We start from the raw sequence: 22,369 nt of genomic DNA, 5'->3' as shown, positions 1-22,369 counted from the left end.
TGTGTTTCTGATGAGCTGATGGAAGCGGTGCTGTGAGATTTAGCCCTCATCTCCATGTGTCCCCCTCCAGCCGTGTTCCCCAGGCCCCAGCGCCCCCTCACAGCCTGCCAGCCGGCCAGCCAAGGAGGAGGAGAGCGACAGCCAGCCTCAGACCCCCACCCAGAACCCTGCCAAGCCTGCAGGCTCCAAACCCACAGCCCCCCTGACTCCCACCAAGCTGCATGCTGCCCCTCTCCCATCCTCCCCCAGCCACTACCCCAACCCCTCTGTCCTCCACTCTCCTAAGACCCAGGCCCAGGGCTCGCCCTTCCGCGGCCAGAGGGCCTTCCTCTCCTCCCAGCCCCAGCCCCAGCCTGGCCCAGCCTCATTCTCCCAGTACAGCCCCCAGAGTGCCCCACCCCCACCGCCCCCTCCTCCCCCAGCACCTCCAGCCTCCACACCCTACTTCCCTGGCCAGGCCACTCCCATCGCCGGGCCCTTTCCGGGGTTCAAACCAGCTGTTACATCCCCCTTCCCCCCCGGCTCCCAGCCTCTCCTCCAGACCCACCCCCATGCCCTGCACTACCAGACCTCTGGTGCCCCACCTCCCCCTCCACCTCCTCACCCCCAGCCCGGCCCCTCCCTGCTGCACGTCAGCCTGCAGCCCCCTCCCATCCAGCAGCTCCTGCTGACCGCTGCCCCCCAGGTCCCTCCCCCTCCGCCCCCTCCCCCCCAGGCCCAGACCCCCCAGCAGCAGCAGCAGCCTAGTGGCAGCACCCTCCTGTCCCTGGCACAGGGGCCTCCCCCTCCGCCGCCCCCTCCCCCGCCTCACGCCCCCTCCACCAGCGCCTCTCTCCAGGCCCCGCTCCACTTTCAGAACCTCGGGGGATTCCAGCCCTCCTTGCTGCACCCCGGCGCCTCCACCAACCCCTCCGTGCCCTCCGCCACCTACCCCCCACCCCACCAGCAGACGGGACTGCCCCCCCCTCCCCCTCCTCCTCCCCAGCAGACTCAGCCGGGCCAGGCCCAGGCCCAGCCCTCAGCCACCCAGATGCCTAGTGGGACTCGTGGGGCCTCTGCCTCCTCCGCCCCCTTCCACAGCACTGGGTACCTGGGGACAGGGTGGCACTGACCAACCCTGAGCAAGCCTAACAACCCTCCCTGCCGGCCCCTTTGAACTCACTCTGAGAGGGGGTTCCTACAGACGATGTGCGTGTAACATAAGCTGTATATAGATTTTCTATGTACCTGAACACATGGCCAATGGAAAAACAGGAGGATTTGGTATGAAAGGGTACTTTTCAAAAGAAAATTGAGGATTTGAGAAGAAGGAAGAAGAAAAAAAAAAAGGACCTTGCAACAATCCTTGAAAAGAGACTTTGTAAAATGAAGATGGCCGATCTCCCCTGGTGCTCATCACCCTCTCTCTCACTGGTGTCACTCTGCCAGGGAGAACAACTCTCCTCCCTTTCTTAGTTTATGATTTTTTTTTAATCTCCTTCCTGATAGACAGAACGATCTGTCCTCTCTGTGTTGTTTGGATTCCTGTTGTAACGCCCCGCACTTTCTGTATCAATGGACATTCCAGCCTCGATCCCCTCGTCAGTTAGTTCTTTCTCTTCTCTTGTCTATTGTCTTGCTTTACACCATTTATTTGTTTTTATCTAGTGGCTCATTATAGCGAAAAGAAAGCTTTTTGTATAGAGAAAAAAAAACGTGACTACAGAATGATTCTTTTTTGTATTCCTCTGTGTAAGAAATATCTGTGCACCGCTGCAGATTCAGAAAAGCCCTTCTGGGAGCTGGCTTTACTGACCCAAGAGGACGCAGTCATCCTCACATAGAAGCTGCCTGTGTGGAAAGTGAGTGTGTGTGTGTGTTTGGTGGGGTCTGTTTCTGTGTGAAAGAGTGAGAGATGGAAGGAAAGTGGAAGGCAGATTCCAAATGACTAAATGTTTGTCCTGTGTGAGTTTCTGAAAGTGAGAAAGCAGGGTGGAATGATGAGTGCTGTAGTCTTCTGAAGTGGTCAGAGAGAGAGAGAGAGGACTCGACGTAGGTAGAACGTTAGCGGTTTATTTTTGAATATCAATGGTTATTTGTAGAAAGTGTAATTTAATGTATAGGTGGTTACTCCAGCTTTCACCAGAAACAGGATTGTAAATATTTGCTTCTTTTCTTTTCTATGCTTGTACACTTCGCTCCCATCCCATTTTTGAATATGGTTGTAAATACGAGTGCTCTTTTGGCAAAGCTGAATGTTTCTGTGACAGTAGCACTATTTTATTTTGTTTTCTTTCTTCTGGACTATTCAACTTTGTCTTTTTTATTCTTTGTGTGAGTGTATGTTTGTGTGGAGGAGAGAGACTCACAGACACTGCACTGGTTGGCTATTTTCATGGTTCATATAATAAATCACTGTAATGACAGTTTTATACCACTGGTGGTGTCGTGTGTGTGCGTTTTTGGAAGGGGGTAAGTAGCGGTGGGTCCTGGGGCTGTCTTTGCTGTCAGGCTGGTGACGGATGTACACTGAAAGGTCAAAGGTCATCTGCAGCCTTTCAGAGAAAGGCTCATTACACCATAGGGCTCGTCAGGGACATGAGACAGCCTCAGTTCATTTGATACGACATGTCTGGTCATGTTGAATTTTCAGTGCTTTTCCACAAAAAGCACATTGGCTGGCATAATTGCCTATCCTGATTGGGTAACTGGCAAAGGGTTGTTCAGATGACCAGATGGGCTCAAATTTGTCTTTGATCTTGCACACTGTGCTTATGAATGCATTTTAATGAACGTCAATGATTTAAAAGGACTCTTTACAATTGCAGAGTACACACTTGTTCCTGTTTCTGTCTAACTAGATGGGACAATCCAGTATTTCCAAGCACCAATTGTATGTAGTGGTATCGTTTTATCTAGAAGAAAGGTTTGTTTTGTTTCATGTATTGTTTCACAGTAAGAAATTGACAGTCAGGATTAAAGACAAATTTATTAATCTGTGTTTTTCTATATATTTTTTTTCATGGAATATTTACACATGTAGACAGGATGAATGTTATAAAGGTTGGAACAGCTGTTAGTCTTGTTATGGTTCATCAAAATGTCCACGTTGAATACACTAGTAATAACTTCAGTTTGTGAATGTAAGGGTCACGGTGACTGTCGGAGAAATGGGAGCCTTCCAGCATGAGTGGACACATTACAGTCACACATATCCTGGATCCAAGGAAGCCCATCATTTCCAGAAATAATCCACATCATGGATGGAAAGATGTCCATTTTTGCCACAAAGCCCTCAGACAAGAGAAGTAGGCACATATACTTGGATCACACAAGTAACACACATGTAACAGAGTTGTGTTACGTTACGTTACAGTGAGTACCAACCACAACTGGACACGGGCTGAATACTGCAATACTGAATCTGGCATAGATAAGCTCTCCTCATACAGTAACTACGTCCTATATAGTGTTGGACGTTTTCTCCTTGGTCCAATTAAGAACAGGCAATAGAAGCAACAGCCTAAACAGAAAATGACTGTTTTTTTTGTGTTTTTTTTCTCTTCACTAAGACAATTCTGGCTGATAATGCGGTATGGCACACACTGAAATAGACCAGTAGCTTTCAAATACTGCATCAACACTGTAAAGGTCAAAGTCAAAACAAAATACATTCAATACACTGAATATATACAGTATATATTTAACACATTTCATATATTTTCCTATCCTCAATACTGTATTTTTTAACTGAATCTATCACAATTCATTTTTTCATTTACAGTGGACATTTATTTTTCTTCCATGAAGTAGTGTTCAGTGTGACTGTCACTGTCTTCCATTTAGTATGTAGTGATTTCCAGCAGTCTGCTCACGGTACGGCGACATCATGGTACGGTGGCTCTCAAGGCCAAACAGTGTAGAGTCTTCACAGCTCCCACCCCTGTGTTGTCCAGTCTGATAGTTCACAGCCAAGTAAAGGCTACAATGTTGACCAGTAGCTTGGAAAGAATCCCCTGGACTGTGCAGAATTGACTGCTACGGAATACTAGTATAACACAATTATGACACAATTATCAACTGTCGGCACAGTTGAAAATCACAGACGTCACAGGTGATATAGAAAGAAGTTCTTAACCCATAAAGGTTATTGGATGGAATGTCAGTATCTAGATGTAGGCCTACATGAGAATAGTTGTGATTTTACATTTGACTATTCAGTGAGTGAGTAGTTCCTTCTTGACATAATGGGTCTATTTCTCTCTTTGATGTTCTTTCCTTTCCCCCAACGGCAGCCCTCCATCCTCCAGGGGGTGACTGGTTTAAGATGGAACAGGACATCAACGCTTCCCATAGGCTCCAACACCTGTGGACATCAACTGAACTGTTCAATCTGCTCATGGAATCACTTCAGACACAGATTAGAAACAGAGAGAACAGTGAAATGAGATATTTAGAAATATCCTCAGCAAGACTTCTTACCCGTGTGTACCACTGTGTTAGGCATTACCACTCTCTGTGGAGAGAAAGAGAAGATGTAAGCATGCAACATTGGGATATCCAGCTAGCAGGATGTGGAGCTGCAGTTCAAGTGATCGCCGGAAGGTGGCAGTGTGGTAAGGCCAATCACAGAAAACATCTATGTACGTGCCTCAGATATCTCATTTGCAAACATAGTATATCAGTTGACTGACTCATCACTGTAATGAAGCAATAAATCAGATGGCACCTGGAGTACCCCAGAGACAGGTAGGTCTGTAGACAGGCCTTGTGATTCACTGGGGAACTGACGTTAAGTAATTGAAGAACAGTGTCTGAATTTAAGATTTATGCTCATCAATTGTATCCCTTTGCATACCGAACATGAGATTCAATAGAAGTTGCACACCATCCTGCATTATCTCCAACCCTTCTCCTACCTCTCTCGCCCCTCTCTCCTACGGCTGATAATGGGATACTCAGTCCAGGGTGATGGCGCTCCTGTGATTAATTTAGGCAGGCTGAGTGCAAGCTGTGTAAACAACCATTAGTAATTCATGATTCCGTCCAGTGGCTGCAGGCTTCAATTAACCCCAGCTCCTGCTCAATTCCCTGCTTTGCTGTCATTCCCTCGCTATATCGCTCATTCTTCCTGTGTCTTTTCATCATGTTGATGTTGTTTTCAGACACAGTCTTTTGTCCTTGTCTTGCTCATGCTTCCGTTCCGCTCCTCAGCCATCCAATAAAACCAGTGGTGATGTCAGCAGGCAGGTGCTATGTAACACGCATCTGATATATTCAAATGGCTGACTTCTATGTGTGAAATTATGCTCAGAATACCTGTATAAAGAGACACATTTAGAATTTCTAACATCCCCTGTTTCTGTGGGGTATTTCGAGTTTAGATAAAGAGGTGCAGTAGGCAGCTTTGATGTACACCCCATGGAATTCACTGGCTGTTGCTTTTGCTTTGAAGGGAGGTTTTGCAGCTGTGTCACCAAAACACCAGGGTCTGAAGCTATAGTACTAATTGCCAATAGGATTTTACAGTCGTGAGTTACCATGGTTAATCTTCCCAAACTGTTCTCCTGACACAACACCATATAACGAAGCTAAGCTTCACTGCGTTTCAACCAGGTGAACATGGAGACACTACTGCTCCGAGTGTCTCAAGGCAGGTTGTGAATGGAGCAGGTGAGCCTAAAGTCTTAGTTGCTCTAAAGGCAGGCTGAGGTCCTTACTGTCTCCCAGCAGATCGTCTGCCATCAGGCCGTCCTGGCGGTTCCCCAGCACGAAGGCCAGAAAGGAGAGGATGAGGGCGTCCATGATGCCCATGATGGCCAGGATGTAGGCCCAGCGGACGGAACACGCCCCCAGGGTGTACTTGTCCGTCTGCTCCCCGCACATCCGCTTCACCTCGTCAGAGTCCCAGCCGTCGGGGTAGATCATACAGCCCAGGATCAGACATGTGCCTGGGACAGGGACAGAGACAGGGGCCCAAAGATGTGGGTGAGGAGGAGAGGAAAAGGATGGGGGACAGATGGAGAGGGATAGAGGGTTCAAAAGAAATGGACAGAGAGATGGAGAGCAAGGTCAAATGATTGTCACACCATACCTGAGCTCATTGGCAGTCTTTCCACTTGCCCTTTTGATACCAGACAGACACGGTGCACACACACACACACACACACACACACACACACACACACACACACACACACAAAAACCTCACTGTCAGGCTTATCGATGACTGTTTTCTGGGGACTGTCTGACAATAACAGACATTTGCACGGAGCCGTAACTGTTGTCAGGGGACATCATCCAATCACGCGGCCACATTACGGGAGGAACAAGTGGATGTCTGCAGTCCTGGGAGTGTAAAGCTAGTTAGCGCTGTCAGAGGCGGAGCAACCACAGCTGAGGAGACCGACAACAGATACACAGGTAGGAGATGGAAGCCTCCAAGGGATGAAAAAAAGAGATGGTTAATCTCAGGAAACGACATTGGGAATACCCCCCTTCTTCCCTCTCTCTCTTTCACTATCTTTCTTTCTCTCTTTCCCGCCCTCTTTCTAGGTCAACGTTGTCACGTAGAGACAGAGTGGGGATGAGACGAGGGAAGCTGAATGAGGAGAGGGGGCCTATGAGGAAGTGTGGAGTCGAGCAGCACAGAGAGCTGTTTGGACTCAGGACCCCCGCTGTGTTCCCATTCTCTCTAATCTCTGGTTTCTTGCGCACACAAACATGCTGTGATACAGAGCAGAATGGTGGCAATAATGATCATAGCAGCTATAATAATCATCCCAGTGCAGGAACACTAATCCATATCCTACGCCTCCAGTCTCCACTCACTTGAAATGCACTATTGACAACTTCAATAATGTCTGGTTAATCTTTAACAGTTGAACAGCTATCTGATTTCTGTTACTTCTGTGTTAACTGTCTCGACAGCAGGGTTAACTTATGCTGAGCGATGCTACATTCTGACTCAGAATAAGTCATACGCCAGGTTATTTTCAGTCTATAGAGAAAATCTCCTGATCTTATCCAGTGCACATTCATTGTCTCCACATCCAATACTGCTTGTCTGTGTGTCTATCTGTCTGCCTACCTATTTGTCTCTATGTCTATTTGTCTGTCTTTGTAAAAACGGTTGGCTAGCCTGCCCTCACCCATCGAGCGGTCAATTATTAATGCTCCCACTGATTTGACTTGATGCTTCTGTTGGTCTGAACTGTTTTGGAACACACTTCATGCGCACACACACCACCCTTTCAACAATCTGTCTGTCTGTCTGTCTCTTTCCTTCTGCCTGCACAAGAGAATAGAGGAGAGGTCATCTGAATGAGAGCTCCCATGGACCCGACAAACCCCTCAGCCCCTCCAGAGAACCTCCAGAGAACCTCCAGAAGGTCTGATAATAAACTGTTCTGAAGGACAACCTTTAGAATGACTTGGCATTGACAGTAAGTTGGGCCAATTAGCACCTGTGAACCCAGCAGATGTTCGGCTAACAGCTGCCTCTATGACCGTCTCAATGTGTGAGTTCTGGTGTTAAAGCACAGTGTCATAACAGCTGGGTCAACAGGATTGTTGTGGTAGAGATCCACAGTTGCCAAGGTGACCTTTAGGATGAAAGGTCTTAACCTGTGTGTGCAGTGGGCTGATACTGGGTGTGAGGCATGTTCCTCTCTAACAGGCAGAGCACTGCCAGCACTGTCATCTCTGAAGGACACATTGGTGCCTTTCCATGCTCTTACATTGACTTCCTAATGCATATTTATTACATGCATGTATTTAAGTCATAAATATCCATGACGGGTTGCAAAGTGATTCAATGTATTGCTCTGGCAGTGTCAGACGCTGCATATACAACTAAGTGTGTGTGTTGGGAGTAGGGATGTCACGAGAACCGATACTTACGGTACCTTCCGATGCTAAAATAACAAAACACCGACGATGCCCATTTTTTTGAAGCACCGTAAGTACCGTGAGCGCCGATGCCAGATGTTAGCATCGGTGCTGCGCCTTCAGGAGTGTTCCAGTCGACGTTTACATTAAGAAAAACAAGATAACAACTGCTACTTTAGCGATCGCCCCGCTTCGACTTGTTGACAAGAAAGGCAAAAAAAGTAGTTTGCGTTTGAGGCAGATGACCGTGGCGTTATAATTAATCCGCAGAAGCCATTATGCACAAAATGCTACCGCAGTCTTCAGACCAAGGGGGAATACTTCCAATTTAGCTAAGCACCTGAAAGATGGTCGTCTGGATTTGTTTAAAGAATTCAAGGCAAGTTCTGATTCAGTTCCAGAAGAGGCACAGCACCGATGCTAACATCTGGCATCATACAAAATAAATCAATATTCGTTGAAGTCGCGGCGAAATTCTGAATACATTCAAAGAATGCTCTTTTTCTGTTTGTTTAATCTGTCATACTAAAATACACGTTACATGATGTTACATGTTTGAGATGGTGGGCACGTGTGTTAAAATGGCTTATGTACATAGTTTAGGTTAGCTGTAGTTGTAGCTGTAGTTTTAACGTTAGCCCATAGCTTGGAAGGTAAACTCATGTCATGTTCATCTTGTTAGCTGAATGGCTTAATTGCACTTTATTATGTTGTGCTATGCTCTATTGCACATGTTTTGTATGTCTTTGTTGGACATTTTGCTATTTTTCAAATATTTTAAAGAAGTTCATGGTTCAAGTAGCCTACATGGAATCTTAGACAATCCTCTTTTTTTTACCATGGTATCGAAATTGGCATCGAGAATCGTGTTATTTTAATGGTATTGGCACCGACTACTGAATTTTTGGTATCGTGACACCCCTAGTTGGGAGGTGTCAACAGCCTGGGTTCACACACTGAACTGTGCCTCCCTCCCTCCCTCATGTGTTGCCAGTCAGGTCTGGAGGATTGGGGTGGGCTGCAGAGTGATCAAAGGAGACTTCAGATCCCAGCATTCCCCTGGGTGTTCTCTCAAGAGACACCCCTGCTCTGCCCTGCTCACATGATCACTAAAGGCTTGCCAGCTCTGCCTCTGCATCAGGGATCAGAGAGCAGGAGAACATGCAGTTAAACATAGTTAGTACATCTTTTGCACAGTGTAGCTCATTTATCTTTCCGTATATTATCCATTGTGGTGTGTACTTCTGATGGTCTCTTTCCATAACTCTCCCTCTCTCTGACTCTCTACGTCTCACTCTCAGTATCTCTCTCCTTCTCTCTACTCCCCCCTCTCTTTCTCCTAGAGGGTGCCCTGCAGATTGAGTTAATGAAAAGGCATCAGAACCTGGACCCCTATGATATACACACATGCACATACACCCACACACACGCACTAACACACACACACACCCCCACACACACACAGTCCGCTCTTAATCATGCAGCATAACACAGGCTCAGCTCTCTGCTCTCTTCCTACGTGGTTGCTCAAATGCCATGGTGATTGAGGTTGTGTGCGTGAGCATGTGTGTGTGTGTGTGTGTGTGTGTGTGTGTGTGTGTGTGTGTGTGTGTGTGTGTGTGTGTGTGTGTGTGCTTTGGAGATGATGTGTGTTGTGCGTGGCAAGGATGAGCCAGACCAAATGGGAGATAATTAATTGAGGCAAAAACTGACAGACAAAAGCAAGCATTGCACCTCCCTCTCCTCCTCCTTCTGTCATCCTGAGGGGTAGGGAGGGAGTGTTTATGGCTGGGTGTAATAAGGCAGGCCAGGAGATGTGGCGTGGATGACAAGCTGCTGTCTGCTGCATACACTCCAACTTATTAACAATGCTCCATTCAGACCAGCCTGCTCAGTCAGCCAACCCAGTGAATGAGTCACGAAATTTATGAATGACCCGATGAATTTGTCAATTGTAATTACTCATGGAGAATTAATGGAACAGTGTTGTATATATATATATATATATATATATATAAAAGATGCAAGAATAATGCATTTCAACAAACTTTATTTTTTATTTTTTAATTCCTGCGATTTAATGACCGCAAGTGATTCTAACTGGGAAGGAGCTGTCCAAATGTGAGGTGCTGAAACACTGAACGGCTTTATCCTGGTCCGCCCCTCGATGCTCTGTATCTCAGACCAGAGCAGCCCTCCTGTCTGGTCGCTCTGTATGCAGACCAACACACACACACAAAGGCACACAAAGCCATCTGCATGGTCCTTTCTCTCCTTCCCTCCCCGACACCTTGTTTCTGTTGTCACTGGGGCTGATAAAGATTCTACAGGCAGGGAAGAAAAGACTACAGATAAAGGAAGGGACGAGCGAGGATAGATAAGAAAGAGGGGAGAGAGAGAGAGGGCCTAAGGCGAGTGGGTGATTGTGAATGGTGTGGGTCTGCAGGGCTGACGGAGAGGAAGACAGATGGAGTGTGTACAGTGGTGAGTCCCTCAGAAGGGGGAGGGGGACAGGGCGTACACATGGAGCACACAGCGAGCAGCGGAGATGACAAGACAGAGAGGGAGGGGAATACAGAGTAAAGGTATGAAAAGGAGTTCCAGGGTTGGAATCCCAATGGAGCTCGTATGACAGGACCAAGAAGAAAGGGGGTGTGCAGAAATGCAGAACTTGACGGGAGTGCTGGTGAAAAAGCACGGTGCACACTTCAAAGACCAAGTCCGGCACTACAGGCAACTCAAGTCAGGGCTCATCAACACTCGTTTTATTTAAATGTTGAGATCAATGTAACTGCTTGGTAGCCCTCAACAACAGACTGTTCATGTAGTATAGATACATGAGTGGCTCGTTTCTGCATGCTCCCTGTGGAATGGCGTCGCCATAAAATTGATTGAATATGACATTTACCAGCCAATCAGTTAGTGCTGGAGCAACTCCCATCAGCCCTGGTTACTATCAGGCCATGCTGAGGCAGTAGCTCAGAGTTATAGTGTTATTAGCTTGTCATCATTTCCACGCCAGAGGAACAAACTGATGGCCTCAGCACAAGGTTGTACAAGCTAAAATTGGAACCATAACTGTAAGAGAACACCAGTCAGATCTCCCTCTGGAAAGTATTTTTGCTGATTAAATAAAATAAGTAAAAGGGTTTATATCTGCACGTTTGTTGATGGTAAAAATAAGGATCTGCATAAAGAGCGTAAAGGGACCTCTGTCTACCCTCATCAAAGCACTTTACCTGTCAGCATTTGTCACATCCGGAAAAGCAGCTTAATGAAGATTATTTTACAATGACAAATGAAAATGGTCAACATCACCAGTTACTAGACAGAGCTATAACAAGTCTTCATATTTTTATCACATGATTGGTAAGTCATTTTGCTAATCCTCAAGAGCTTAAATGTTTCCTGTTTAAACTATTTCATAAGGCACATTGCTTCAAAGTTTCAGAATGCTAGGTAATACAATGAATCTAATATCTAGCTCAATAGTTAATGTTTTGAGCTTCCTGAAAGCTGAGATTGGATTTAAGAGTAATATTTTATACTAGCTGATCTGCTGCAGTCTTGGCTTTAGATAGTTCCATTCCACCAATGATGAGAGACCAGCTACTCCACCAATAAGGCTCGCCACAGTTGCGATGTCACACATTAGCTTCTCCCATTGACAGAAGGGGCAGATGCCGCATTGTCATGGTGACTGGCTGCCTGCTGTCAGTCCTGTGATGCGTACAGTGAGTGATGAGGATCCAACTGTCAGCTGCGTCCACATGCATGATGACGTTGTGGCATAACTGCTGTCAATCCCAGGCATCTCTCTCCTCCACCCTCTCCTGTGACCCTCCTCCTCTCGACTTCCTCCCCTCTGGTCTCTTCCAGGACACGGCACGAGCTACACGAGTGCCTTCTCTGACACTCAGTCAAACCAGCTCTCACATAGACAGTAGGACTACACCCTCTCAACATGCTCAAAAGGAAGGCAGAGTCATCCACCATTGCCCGGAGGACACCGTTTACCATGAAGCTCTAGGGCGGAGGGAAAATAAGAGGTGATTGGGAACAGGTGTTCCGATTAATTACGAGCGGCAGCCAGCAGACCTGCAGAGTAACAAGCTGCTACCGAGGAGGATCCTTGGTGACGAGCCTGGCAGTCTCAGATTAAACGATGAGTTCATACATGTGTGCTTAATATGGGAGGAGAGAAAAAGACACCACTAATAATGTCTTGATGAAATAAAAGCACAGGCGTTATTGCAAGCCTATTAGGATAGGTCCCAACAAAGACAGTGGCATGTAGCTGCTTGTTGTCATGAACACCAATAGGCTTCTGATCCCCCTTAAGGGTGGTCATGTTTTTGTTTTGGGGCAAAACATTCAAAGAACATGTGATGTTCACTTGAAACAATGTCCCTGTGCGTTGGATGTGTTTGACAGAAACGATGTCCCATCACCTGAGCACGTCTCCATTCAGGACATGAAAGTGAATCAGCTGTCATCTCTCCCAGCCTCCTCAAACAGAGTGACGGTGCTCTCGAGGTGCCAGGTGACTTCAGCAGCTCCTCTAAACGTTTGACAGACGTCCGCTCCTCTCTCAATCTTCACACGCTGCGTTTGAAGCTCTGTCTAATATTCCTCTGATCTGGGTCGACAGCAGATCTCTTCCCCTGTCCCTCTTCCCTCTCTCTCCCTCTCCCTCCTTTTCTCTTGCACTACTCTTCTCTCTTCCCCTCTGCATAGCGATGAAGACCTGAGAGAGGAGATAGATAGCTTAACTTAAGGTACCAACTGACACAGTTGCCCACTCACAGTAACTTAGAAGGAATTCATCTGCCATGAAAAGTGAAAGTGAATGTGTACCAACAGTGTACCCAGGTGATTCCTAACAGGATCAGGGGGAAGCTGAATGGCCGGGATGGTTATCACGAAGACACACCCTCAACATCCCTATAGTCTCTTCCCAGAGTGCACCTTTCCGGCCATAACCGTGATCAAGGGCTCGAGCCATGTTCCCGCCAATCGCGAAAGGAGGGGAGAGGCGGGCAAACGCTGCCGGTGTGCCGTTTCTATGGCAACCCCAGCCAGGCAGCGAAGAACACTGACTGCAGAGCTCACAGAAACCAACCTCCTACCAGGGCTTCCTCTAGTCTGGGATCTCTGAACCGCAGGCCTCACACACAAGAGACTACACGACTCAAGCAACAGTAAAAAAACTAAACAACAACAATGACAGCCAACTCATAATATCTAGTCACAGACCTTGACTTACAAATGAGGGGGGAGAACGTTATTGGAGCCCAAGGGACCTACTCCTGAACACAGATGAATTCTTTCCAGACTCCCTTGAGTATCTGCGTCTTCCATTGGGATCAACACAAACGCACGCACGCACGCACCAAGGATGCTCAGAGTCTCTGTGCTAAGTTTATCAAACAGCAACCTCTGCTGCGCTGCCTGCTAGATGAAGACAGGAGCTGTTTGATGTCCTCCCAACTCAGCCCTCATTTGTATTCTCCGCTTGCCCACAGTCGTCGGCAGAGCTGTCTTTGATGGAAGGCTCTCTGTCAACATCATTAGCTGTGTTCTCCTCACGGTGAACACGCTCTCATTTGCACCTCGACGCTCCTTCTGCTGCTTTACCAAGCAACGACGGCGTATCAAGTCATTTCATTCCTTTGGTTTGGAGAACGTTGGAGTCCTTTACTTTTGCAGACTGACCCCATTATGGTGCAAGCTGATGCCACATGCAGTTCCTACCATACTGGTTTAACTCCACTACAAACAGACAGCACCACATTATTGCCCTGTAAAGGACAGGAATTCCAATTGAGTTCATCAACAGTTTTAAATGTACAGATTAAATCATTTACAGTTTTCAATGTACAGTTTGACAGACTTCAAACATCACCGTCAGGTCATCTACTAACCCTTTAAACCTGATAATGTTTTTTTCAATATGACTAGTCTCCAAGAGAAATACCACCCCCAAGGTAATATATTCCATTGACTATATAGCCTCTGTAACAGGCCCAGTCAAATGCCATCTATTATGATGTATTGACTAATAAGAGGAGATGAGGGGGAATCCAGTCAGATTATTATAGATCATGGCATGAGAGGAGAAGGGGGTTTGAGTTTTCAATTGAACCATTGGAAGTCTAAAATCTGATTTGTTTAACAACCAGCAAATGATTGATAAGGCATAGATCAGCAGTGAGAGAAATAGAGGGAAGAACAAGAGATGGGGCATGGGGGGGGGAGAATAGACAAATAAAAGCCAAGGAGAGAGGGAGGGAGAGAGAGAGAGAGAGAGAGAGAGAGAGAGAGAGAGAGAGAGAGAAAAAAGGAAGGAGAGAGAGAGAGAGAGAAGAGAGAAAAAAGGAAGGAGAGAAAGAGGACCGAGGCTTTGATCCCAGGTTGCACATGCTCATACGACTCATTTCCACACCCAGACAGAACATGGACCACGACCGAGGAGCACCCTTTGAGCACATCAAAGGACAGGCACCATGTCTTTGATTTCTCTGGAAGCTTAAAATGGATGCGTGAAGAGAGGGGATATCTGGAATGGAATGCTGAGGAGGGAAGGGTCCTCCCTGCAGAACGTATCCCAAACACCAAATATCTATATGGTCTCACAGCCTGCGTCCAGTCACAGGTGTTGGAGCGTTGGCAGCTGGTTGTCCATGCTGGAGGGTATTTGTCCAGGTGTTGCAACCATCAACAAAGCTCATTCACCCTAAATCACTGAACAAGAGATCACACCTGGCACGCTAGAGAGTGCTGGATGAGAAATACAGCTGCAAACACACAAACACATACTAGCCTACATTTGGGCGCAGGCATACACAAACATACTCACACTCAATCATCCCTCATCCAAAAATACAATCCCAGATGCCCAAATCAAGAATGTGTGAACACACACATCCAGTCTCGTTTACTGCAGTCTGGTTTGATTTTTCATTTTGTGTGGTTTTTTTACAGGTCACGTCCTTGTCCTCCAGCCAGGTCTCAGGAGGAGGGATAAATCAGTCGGCTTTCTGTTGCTTTGGCCTGGTGATCAAGATGGACTTAAATGGAAAATATATAAAGCCAAGGGCTCCTCTGGAATCAGAGACACGAGGCAGTCTGGAGGAGATTTGTGGACAACATCTATAGTCTGATGATTTAGAAAAAAACACTGCCTAATCTAGTTGGAAGGATCAAACACATTTTTGATCTAACTGCTTTCGGTTGGACACATATTTTTCAATAATGAACAGGATAAGCAGCCCAAATCAAGTTGACAGGTGTAGCTGGGGTGGTGTCATATAGCCCCTTCCTATCCAACTTCTATTACAACATGACAATATTCATACAAGGTTCAACCTAAGAACATGTTTCAGTGTTTTTATGTTATGTGTTTGTGCTAAAAGTTGGGGTTGTGATCTCAGTTTCCTTGTAAACCTGTACACACTCATTGCCTTGGGCAGTGTTTGAACTACCAACAGCCTTCTAGTCCTAATTATGAAAAGTGGTTAGCTAGCTTTACATTGTAATTATGAAGAGTGTGAAGTGTTTATTTAAGATTGTGTTAAATAAACAGACTGATGCAGAGGGAAAGAAAAGGAGACAGAGGTGAAGAGAGAGAGGAAAGGAACTATCTGGAGAACATGTCAGTCTGTCCTGTGGTTGAGTACCGGTAAACAGCTGAAGTTTGTTGGAGTGATGCTGAGGTCTGCAGCATTGTGCATTTTTCTTTGTTAATTTCTTTCTGGTTTGAGGACACATACACAGTATTCATGCAGTTATTTAATGACTGCTATCCCCAGACTCCAAAAATATAGCACTTTTTCAGCGAGGCTTTCATTTAATCTCCAACCACTCAGAGGGCGACCAGAAATACAAAACTCCTTCAAAGGCTTTCATTCATGCTTGACGGACCATTAACTGTTCTCATAAACCAGTGTTATGCACACATCCGGATGTGTCAAAGCTTCATAAAAGGATTGGAGGGGATTTTCAAAGATAACTGCTGTTATCTACGGGGTCATGCTCAGTTCATTGTAGGCTAGTTGAATTTGAGGTGCATTGTAAGAACCACCGCAGCAGCCACATCTACAATGTTAAATCCATTCCTACTAAAGTCACTGACCTAAGGAATACTTGGTCATCCAATTGCAACTTAACATGGCCGTTCGAAACGTTGAGTTCAAACACGTTTATGTATTCAAAAACACAGTCGTTGAAATCATTGTTAATCAGCGATCAAACCAGTAAGACTGTCGGCTGCTTTTAAGCTGTATGTGGGTTTTAGACTTACAGGGTCTTCCCCTAGTTGTCTGAAGTTATGTGAGGTTGTTGTCTGCACCCGGTAGGGACTCTCCTTCAAAAGGATTAAGTTGTTGATATGTAGGTCTCTAAGCTGTCCAGAGACAGAGCTGCAATCAGAACCTGCCCCTCCTCTTCCGCCACTAATTACGCTGGAGAGCCAGGCTAATCAAGTCTTAACGAAGTGCAGACTACTTGGCTTGGATATCACCTGACACTTGGCCTGAATAGTGAGTCCCAACTGCAGCGTCCAACCTATACCACCCACCAGCTGCGACTCGGGATCCAAACCTCCTCCGCAACACTCATGACCCCAACGAGAAAGCCTGTGCACTGCAGCGGTGTAATACACGATTAGGTCAGTCGATAGCTGTAGATTACAAGCCAAGTGGGTCAAATAAGAGTTATTTTTATACACTATTGCAAGATGCCTAGACTTCTAACATGGGGGGATCAGATGGCTGAGTGGTTAGGGAGTCGGGCTATTAATCAGAAGTTTGCTGGTTCGATTCCTGCCCGTGCAAAATGACGTTGTGTCCTTGGGCAAGGCACTTCACCCTACTTTCCTCGGGGGAATGTCCTGTACTTAGTGTAAATCGCTCTGGATAACAGCGTCTGCTAAATGACTAAATGTGAATGTAATGTAAATGGACGGTTTCACTTAACGACAAACCAGTAGATAACCAGAGTTATTATGGACACAGTAAACTTTCCCTCAAGAGGGAACAGAAAGAAAAGGAATAACTGTATTCTGTTCCTTTCTGGGCCAAGCTTATGCTCCTTGAGATTATCACTTTCCCCTGCTGGGGGATTTGTCACTGATCCCTTGTGCAGTGGAGAGCAGTAGAGCTATTTAGTGACGCTCCCTAAGGAATACATAACACAAGGAAGCAGAGAGACACCATTTCTATTGCAGAGGATAACTCTATACGCATCAATTCTGTGCACATTCACAACATTCGTTTTCTACAGGTTTTCCCAACACCCACGCGCACACACAATGAACAGCCTTACATAGTCTCTAGACTACTAGACAGCACACTGTGAATACTAACGGTACCTAAAGTTGCCAATCTCCTCAGGTGAGCCATCATGTGGCTCCCCTGTTGCTAGGTGCCCCGCCGCTCCATGAGTACCTTGATTGGGAGAGTTAGGGTGGTTGGTAGCATGACATACAGGCCAGGCTGACACCTCAGCAGCCTACAGGGACTATGAAACAGGCCCTTGTTATCTCACCTGTCAGACGCCCCAGCAACCGGAGTGAGTCCGCCCGGGCCTAATCTCCTCATTCACTCTCCAGTTTAAATGGCCAGAGAGGAGGAGAAATGCTAACAGAGCAGAACCACCCAACCACACGCCTGAGCCAAGGGCATCAGCCTCATGAAGCATAGAGGAAACCCTGCAAGGCTCCCACCACGGCAAAGAGGTCGCCCCACACAGACAGACTGAAATTGCTCTTTAGGGAATGGGTGACGCACACAGGAAGACTCTCATCCAGCAAATCAAGGGTTTACTTAGTGGTTCCGCTGTGGATGTATTTCAACGGAAATCCACAGATGCTGCTGAAGTGACTTTGAAAGCAAGTTGTTTTAATGATGTACTATACTCTGCACTCAAGAAAGTTTACTATCAACAACTTTTTTAATTGCCACGTCAGTAGGGACTATGACCCTCTGTCATGTATGGTAGTTTAGAGGGCAGTGTAAGAATATGAACTCATGTTACAATACGTTAAGACATCTTTATATCCCTATCTAATAAGAGAGAAAGGTGATGTTGTTGTCATTGATGTGGTAGAGAGCTTGGTTAGTGTCTCCAGCCTCGCTCCTCCAATTCCAATCTTTTCTCTATTTTAAAATCGCCCTACCAACTGCTCTGTGATCAAAACTGTCAATCACACTTCAACCCATTAAGACCTTGTGGCTCTTCAATCAGACATGCCACTCTCACTTTAGCTCAAACAGGCTACCACTAGCCTGCCACTGCATCAGATAAGCGTTTACGCTTACATATCTGTAGTTACAGTGTATAAAGAAGGATTATTCAGCACAGGGACGGCAGGAACAAAAAGGAGAACACATAGGCATGTTTTTATGAGGTCCATTTACTGAAGGCCGGGTCACGTGTCATAAAAAGTTGAAAATGTATTTTCTCTCTTTTCATTTGCCACTATCCCCCCACAACTGCCTTCTCAATGCCCCTTAGCCTTCCAGGTCGTGAGCTAGCCAGATGACCGAATGGCTGGGTCCTAGAGAGCCCCGACTAATGGCCTTGAAGGGGATGTGTCTGTGCACTTGGGTCCATAGGTTTGAGGGGAAGTGTTTGTGTGTGTGAATTTGACTGTTTTTAAAGGTTTCTGTGTGCGTTCTTTGTTTATACATGCGTGTGTGTGTGTGTGTATCTCTGGGGCTCTTGATTGGTCACCTTGCTTTAGCACAGTAATCCCCTCAGACCCTGCCTGTACGTCACAGTACTGCTGAAAGGATAAGAGCAAGTCAATGTCATTATCCAATGACTTTAGAGGAGGGTCTATTGGAATAACTCTTATGGTTGTAAGCCTTCGTGTACAGAGATAGTGTACAGAGACCAAGGTTAACTGAACTGACCCTGACCCCAATAGTACATCCGTAGATCAGTGGTTGCAGTAAACAGTCACACACCCCCGGACAGTGTTTGGGAGCCAGACAGTAACCACGGCTGCTTCCCATTAGAAACCCTGCTTTGTGCTCTTCTAGAGAAAAACTCCCTTGATCAATAAGACACTTGCAATCAAATGGGTTCTATTATGTTTGCTGCTAATGCCAACATCCTCCTCAAGAGGCCCATTTCCTGGGCACTGAGTGCAGCTTTGAGCGGAACACTTTAGCCATGCGGGGAAGCCAGGAACCAGGACCAGGAAACAAACTCAAGATCCCTCACTCAGTTCCTTTGCTTTGTTTTCTATTGAAGGAATTTTAAATAACAAAAATACCTTTATTTCTATGTGGCTTTCAAGGCTCTCAAGGACACGTTACAGCATTTTTTTATAAACACATTAACAAATGCGTTTTAATTTGAGTTTTAAACTGGGAAATACAATCCATCTGACAGGATATACAGTGGTAGAGTTCCATAATTTTAGCACTGCGTCTGGGTCGGACTGCCAGCCAGGTTTGCTGAGCATCAAGCTGCTGCCTGGTGTTAGGCAATGCCAGGATGCCTGCCACTACACAGCCCCGGCTGGCACTCACCTCATCCTAATTCACAAGAGAGAGGGAGACAGAGAGGGCTCTGAGATTTGATTGTCACAGAATAAGTGCTTGTCATTGACCTTGCAGACTATTCACCCGAAGAAGGGGGCAGCCTGTCAGTCAAGGTTAGCTGTTAATACACAATAGTAGGGTTGTGGGTGGAAGAGGAGGATGTACTGAAGAGAAAGAGAGAGAGAGAGAGAGAGAGAGAGAGAGAGAGAGAGAGAGAGAGAGAGAGAGAGAGAGAGAGAGAGAGAGAGAGAGAGAGAGAGAGAGAGAGAGAGAGAGAGAGAGAGAGTGAGAGAGACCTTGTGACGGGTGGTCAATTGAAGTACATCCACAAACCACTGCAGAGTCTGGGGGAGTCCGAAAAAAAGGACATAAAAGTAGGCTCCAAGGCACTCAAAAAGGAAGAGCATAAAGCAAATACACCTGACTTAAGTACAATCGAGACACCAACTTTGAAAGCACATCTCATACATATCTAGAATAGTGTTCAGTGAATAACCACCATCAACCCCATCTTGAAGCCCTGAACTTGTGCAGCCCTGCACGGCAGCATATTACTATGGTCAATTCCTCATGAAATCCCATCTGACCCCATCAAGCTTAAGTATATAAAACCAGGATTTATGGATTCTCAGAGATGTAAAGTCCCTTACATTGTTGCCAATTACAGTTTCGGTGGAGACATGTAATAGCCAATTCCACAGTGCCACAAAATGACATTTGAGAAAATGGTAGGTGAAAGACCCCCCCCCCCCCCCCCCCCCCCAAAAGACGAATATTAAGTGAGTTCACTGAGGATGAAGACTATGTGGTGAATACTGAAACATGTCATGTCTGGGAACATAGCATTTTGATGAATCCATAAGATAGAAGGAACAGAACAATGAGGAGTCCATTGTCTGTATAGACGGCTTCTCACATCATAGAACTCTACACAGCTCGTAGCCGCAACACATTTATTCTATTGTGTTTCCTCAAAGAATACAAGGATTGACATAATAACAGTTGGATTCATTAATCATTTTTTACACCTGAATATTTGGCAGTTTATTATTACATCCATTCCCTGTGGTAAGTCCAAAAACAAGCAAAGCAAGCACTGACACAGAGGAATACAAACTCGCTTTCATCTGCAGAAAAAGAGGAGACCCAAACAGCGTTGCTCCTCATTAGGCTGGCTTGTGTTTTAATTTTGCCCAAATGACGCAGTGCTGCTATGGATTTTACTCCAGATAATATCAGTTGTGTTGTTTGTGTAATTGTGCATGAATTATCACTGGGGTGCCTGTCATTACAAACACACATAATATGGTTGACCTACATCTGATGAAAATGTCACCCACTCAGGAAAGCTGAGGAATCTTAGACTCATAGAATTTTTTTTTTTTATTAAATCATTAATTCATCAGTGGTCATTCATTTTATGGGACATATATATTAAACCATAGAACATGTCTATTTTACATTACGTTTATTTTTGATGATATAATATCTACTGATTTTTTCTTGGAACTGTGATGTTTAGTTAAAGCCAAATTGCAATATGTAGAGACGCTTTATTTCACAGCTGGCTAACAGGCATTAATCTACATATAGGCTACTTAAAATGCATAACAATTATATGTATGCAGTGCTAATGACCTGTTGACAATACTTTTTTGTCAGTCTTTGTCAACTTTAACAACAATTTTAATGTTTGAACTCCATTGTGCATCACTATAAACAATTATTGTAAATGTAGCCAATAGGTAGGCCTAAGTGTTACATACTTTATAATCTACATTTGGTTCGGACTGCACATCAGGATTAATGTATGAAACTTCCAGGAATTACCCTCTACCTGAAGGCATGAATCCACTTACCTGCGGCCAGCTGCATCCAGCCGCAGATCTTGTACACCGTCCCAGTACTGCAGAAGAAGAAGAGAGCGAAGCAGCCAATGCAAGACAGGACCAGTACCATGGACATCCCGATGAAGAAGGACGCTGCCTTGAAGGCGCCGGAGGGGATGGTGCTGAACTCGGTGAAGCTGCCCTTACAGGTCAGGTCCCGGGACAGTCCGTTCCCTATACAGTAATGGAACAGACCGAAGTAACCAGCCTGCGGCGTGTCTATACCGTCTCCAATCCAGTAGGGCTGTATGAAACACACCACATTGACTATGGCGAAGAGGATGGTGAAGATTGCCCAAAGAACCCCAATGGCGCGGGAGTTCCTAACGTAGTTGGTTTGGTAGATCTTGGCAGCCTCCGAGGCAGGAAGCATTGTTGCAGGAGCACCTGGCACCATTATTTAGTTTTAGATATTTGAGACGCGACTTTCTACAATGAGTAGGCTATCTCACCATTCATTCAACATATCAAAAACGATCACAATATCACATGCTAAGTCCATGACAGGCTCGAGCAACTCCTTCTTGTGACTACGTTGCCGATGCAAGTCCAGCTTGCTCTGACAGGGTTGTAAACTTCTATCTCGGTCACTCTCTGAGCCCCAGCATCACCTGACCCATTCCTTCCGTTACCATCGTCTTCGCTGAACGAAACGATGAATGAATATCATGAATGACTGCCAATCTCGGATTAATTCTGCATTCCAACGTCTGCGCCTTCACAGTGGTCACCAACCAGCAGCTCTCAACTAATTAGTCGTCTAAACTCCATAGCCTAAAGCGCATAAAAGGTGGTCGAGGCTAAACCAATGCGAAAAAACACCCCTACCTGGGTTGACCAAACCATCCGATGTGTTGTTACCTACAATCTCAGTTCTCCCTGGTTGAGGTTGATTAAAATCAGCGATAGGAATATCTGCAGATATATCTACCATGGTCATTGGCCATAGGTTAGGCTACAGTTATAATGCGTTTACATATCTCTATAACCTAGCCTATTTTAAACACCTTTTTTTTTAAACAAGGACAAACGTAAACACATCGACGCCCCTCTCGTAGC

At 45.8% G+C, this 22,369-nt stretch overlaps 2 protein-coding genes across 2 annotated transcripts in view; one reads left to right on the top strand and one right to left on the bottom strand.

Annotated features, from left to right (window-relative positions):
* kmt2e (lysine (K)-specific methyltransferase 2E) overlaps positions 1–2,416 on the top strand; it is a gene marked incomplete at its 5' end in the record, with an annotated part of 13,710 nt that extends 11,294 nt beyond the window's left edge. Inside the window, one exon of the mRNA XM_047023253.1 lies at positions 71–2,416. Within this exon, the coding sequence (XP_046879209.1) occupies positions 71–1,111 (1,041 nt within the window). The remainder of the gene's footprint in view (positions 1–70) is intronic.
* On the bottom strand, positions 2,151–22,369 carry lhfpl3 (LHFPL tetraspan subfamily member 3). Its single transcript, XM_047023322.1, has 4 exons — positions 21,281–22,369; positions 5,700–5,930; positions 4,462–4,495; positions 2,151–4,345 (listed from the first exon to the last, which is right to left on the bottom strand). Exons 1-3 carry the CDS (start codon positions 21,705–21,707, stop codon positions 4,479–4,481), a joined length of 675 nt encoding a protein of 224 aa, XP_046879278.1. The 5' UTR covers positions 21,708–22,369; the 3' UTR covers positions 2,151–4,345; positions 4,462–4,478.

The sequence above is a fragment of the Hypomesus transpacificus genome, chromosome 7 (genome assembly GCF_021917145.1).
Source record: "Hypomesus transpacificus isolate Combined female chromosome 7, fHypTra1, whole genome shotgun sequence".
Lineage (NCBI taxonomy): Eukaryota > Metazoa > Chordata > Actinopteri > Osmeriformes > Osmeridae > Hypomesus > Hypomesus transpacificus.
Note: the sequence above shows the minus strand (reverse complement) of the source record. Positions and strands in the feature narration are given on the sequence as shown.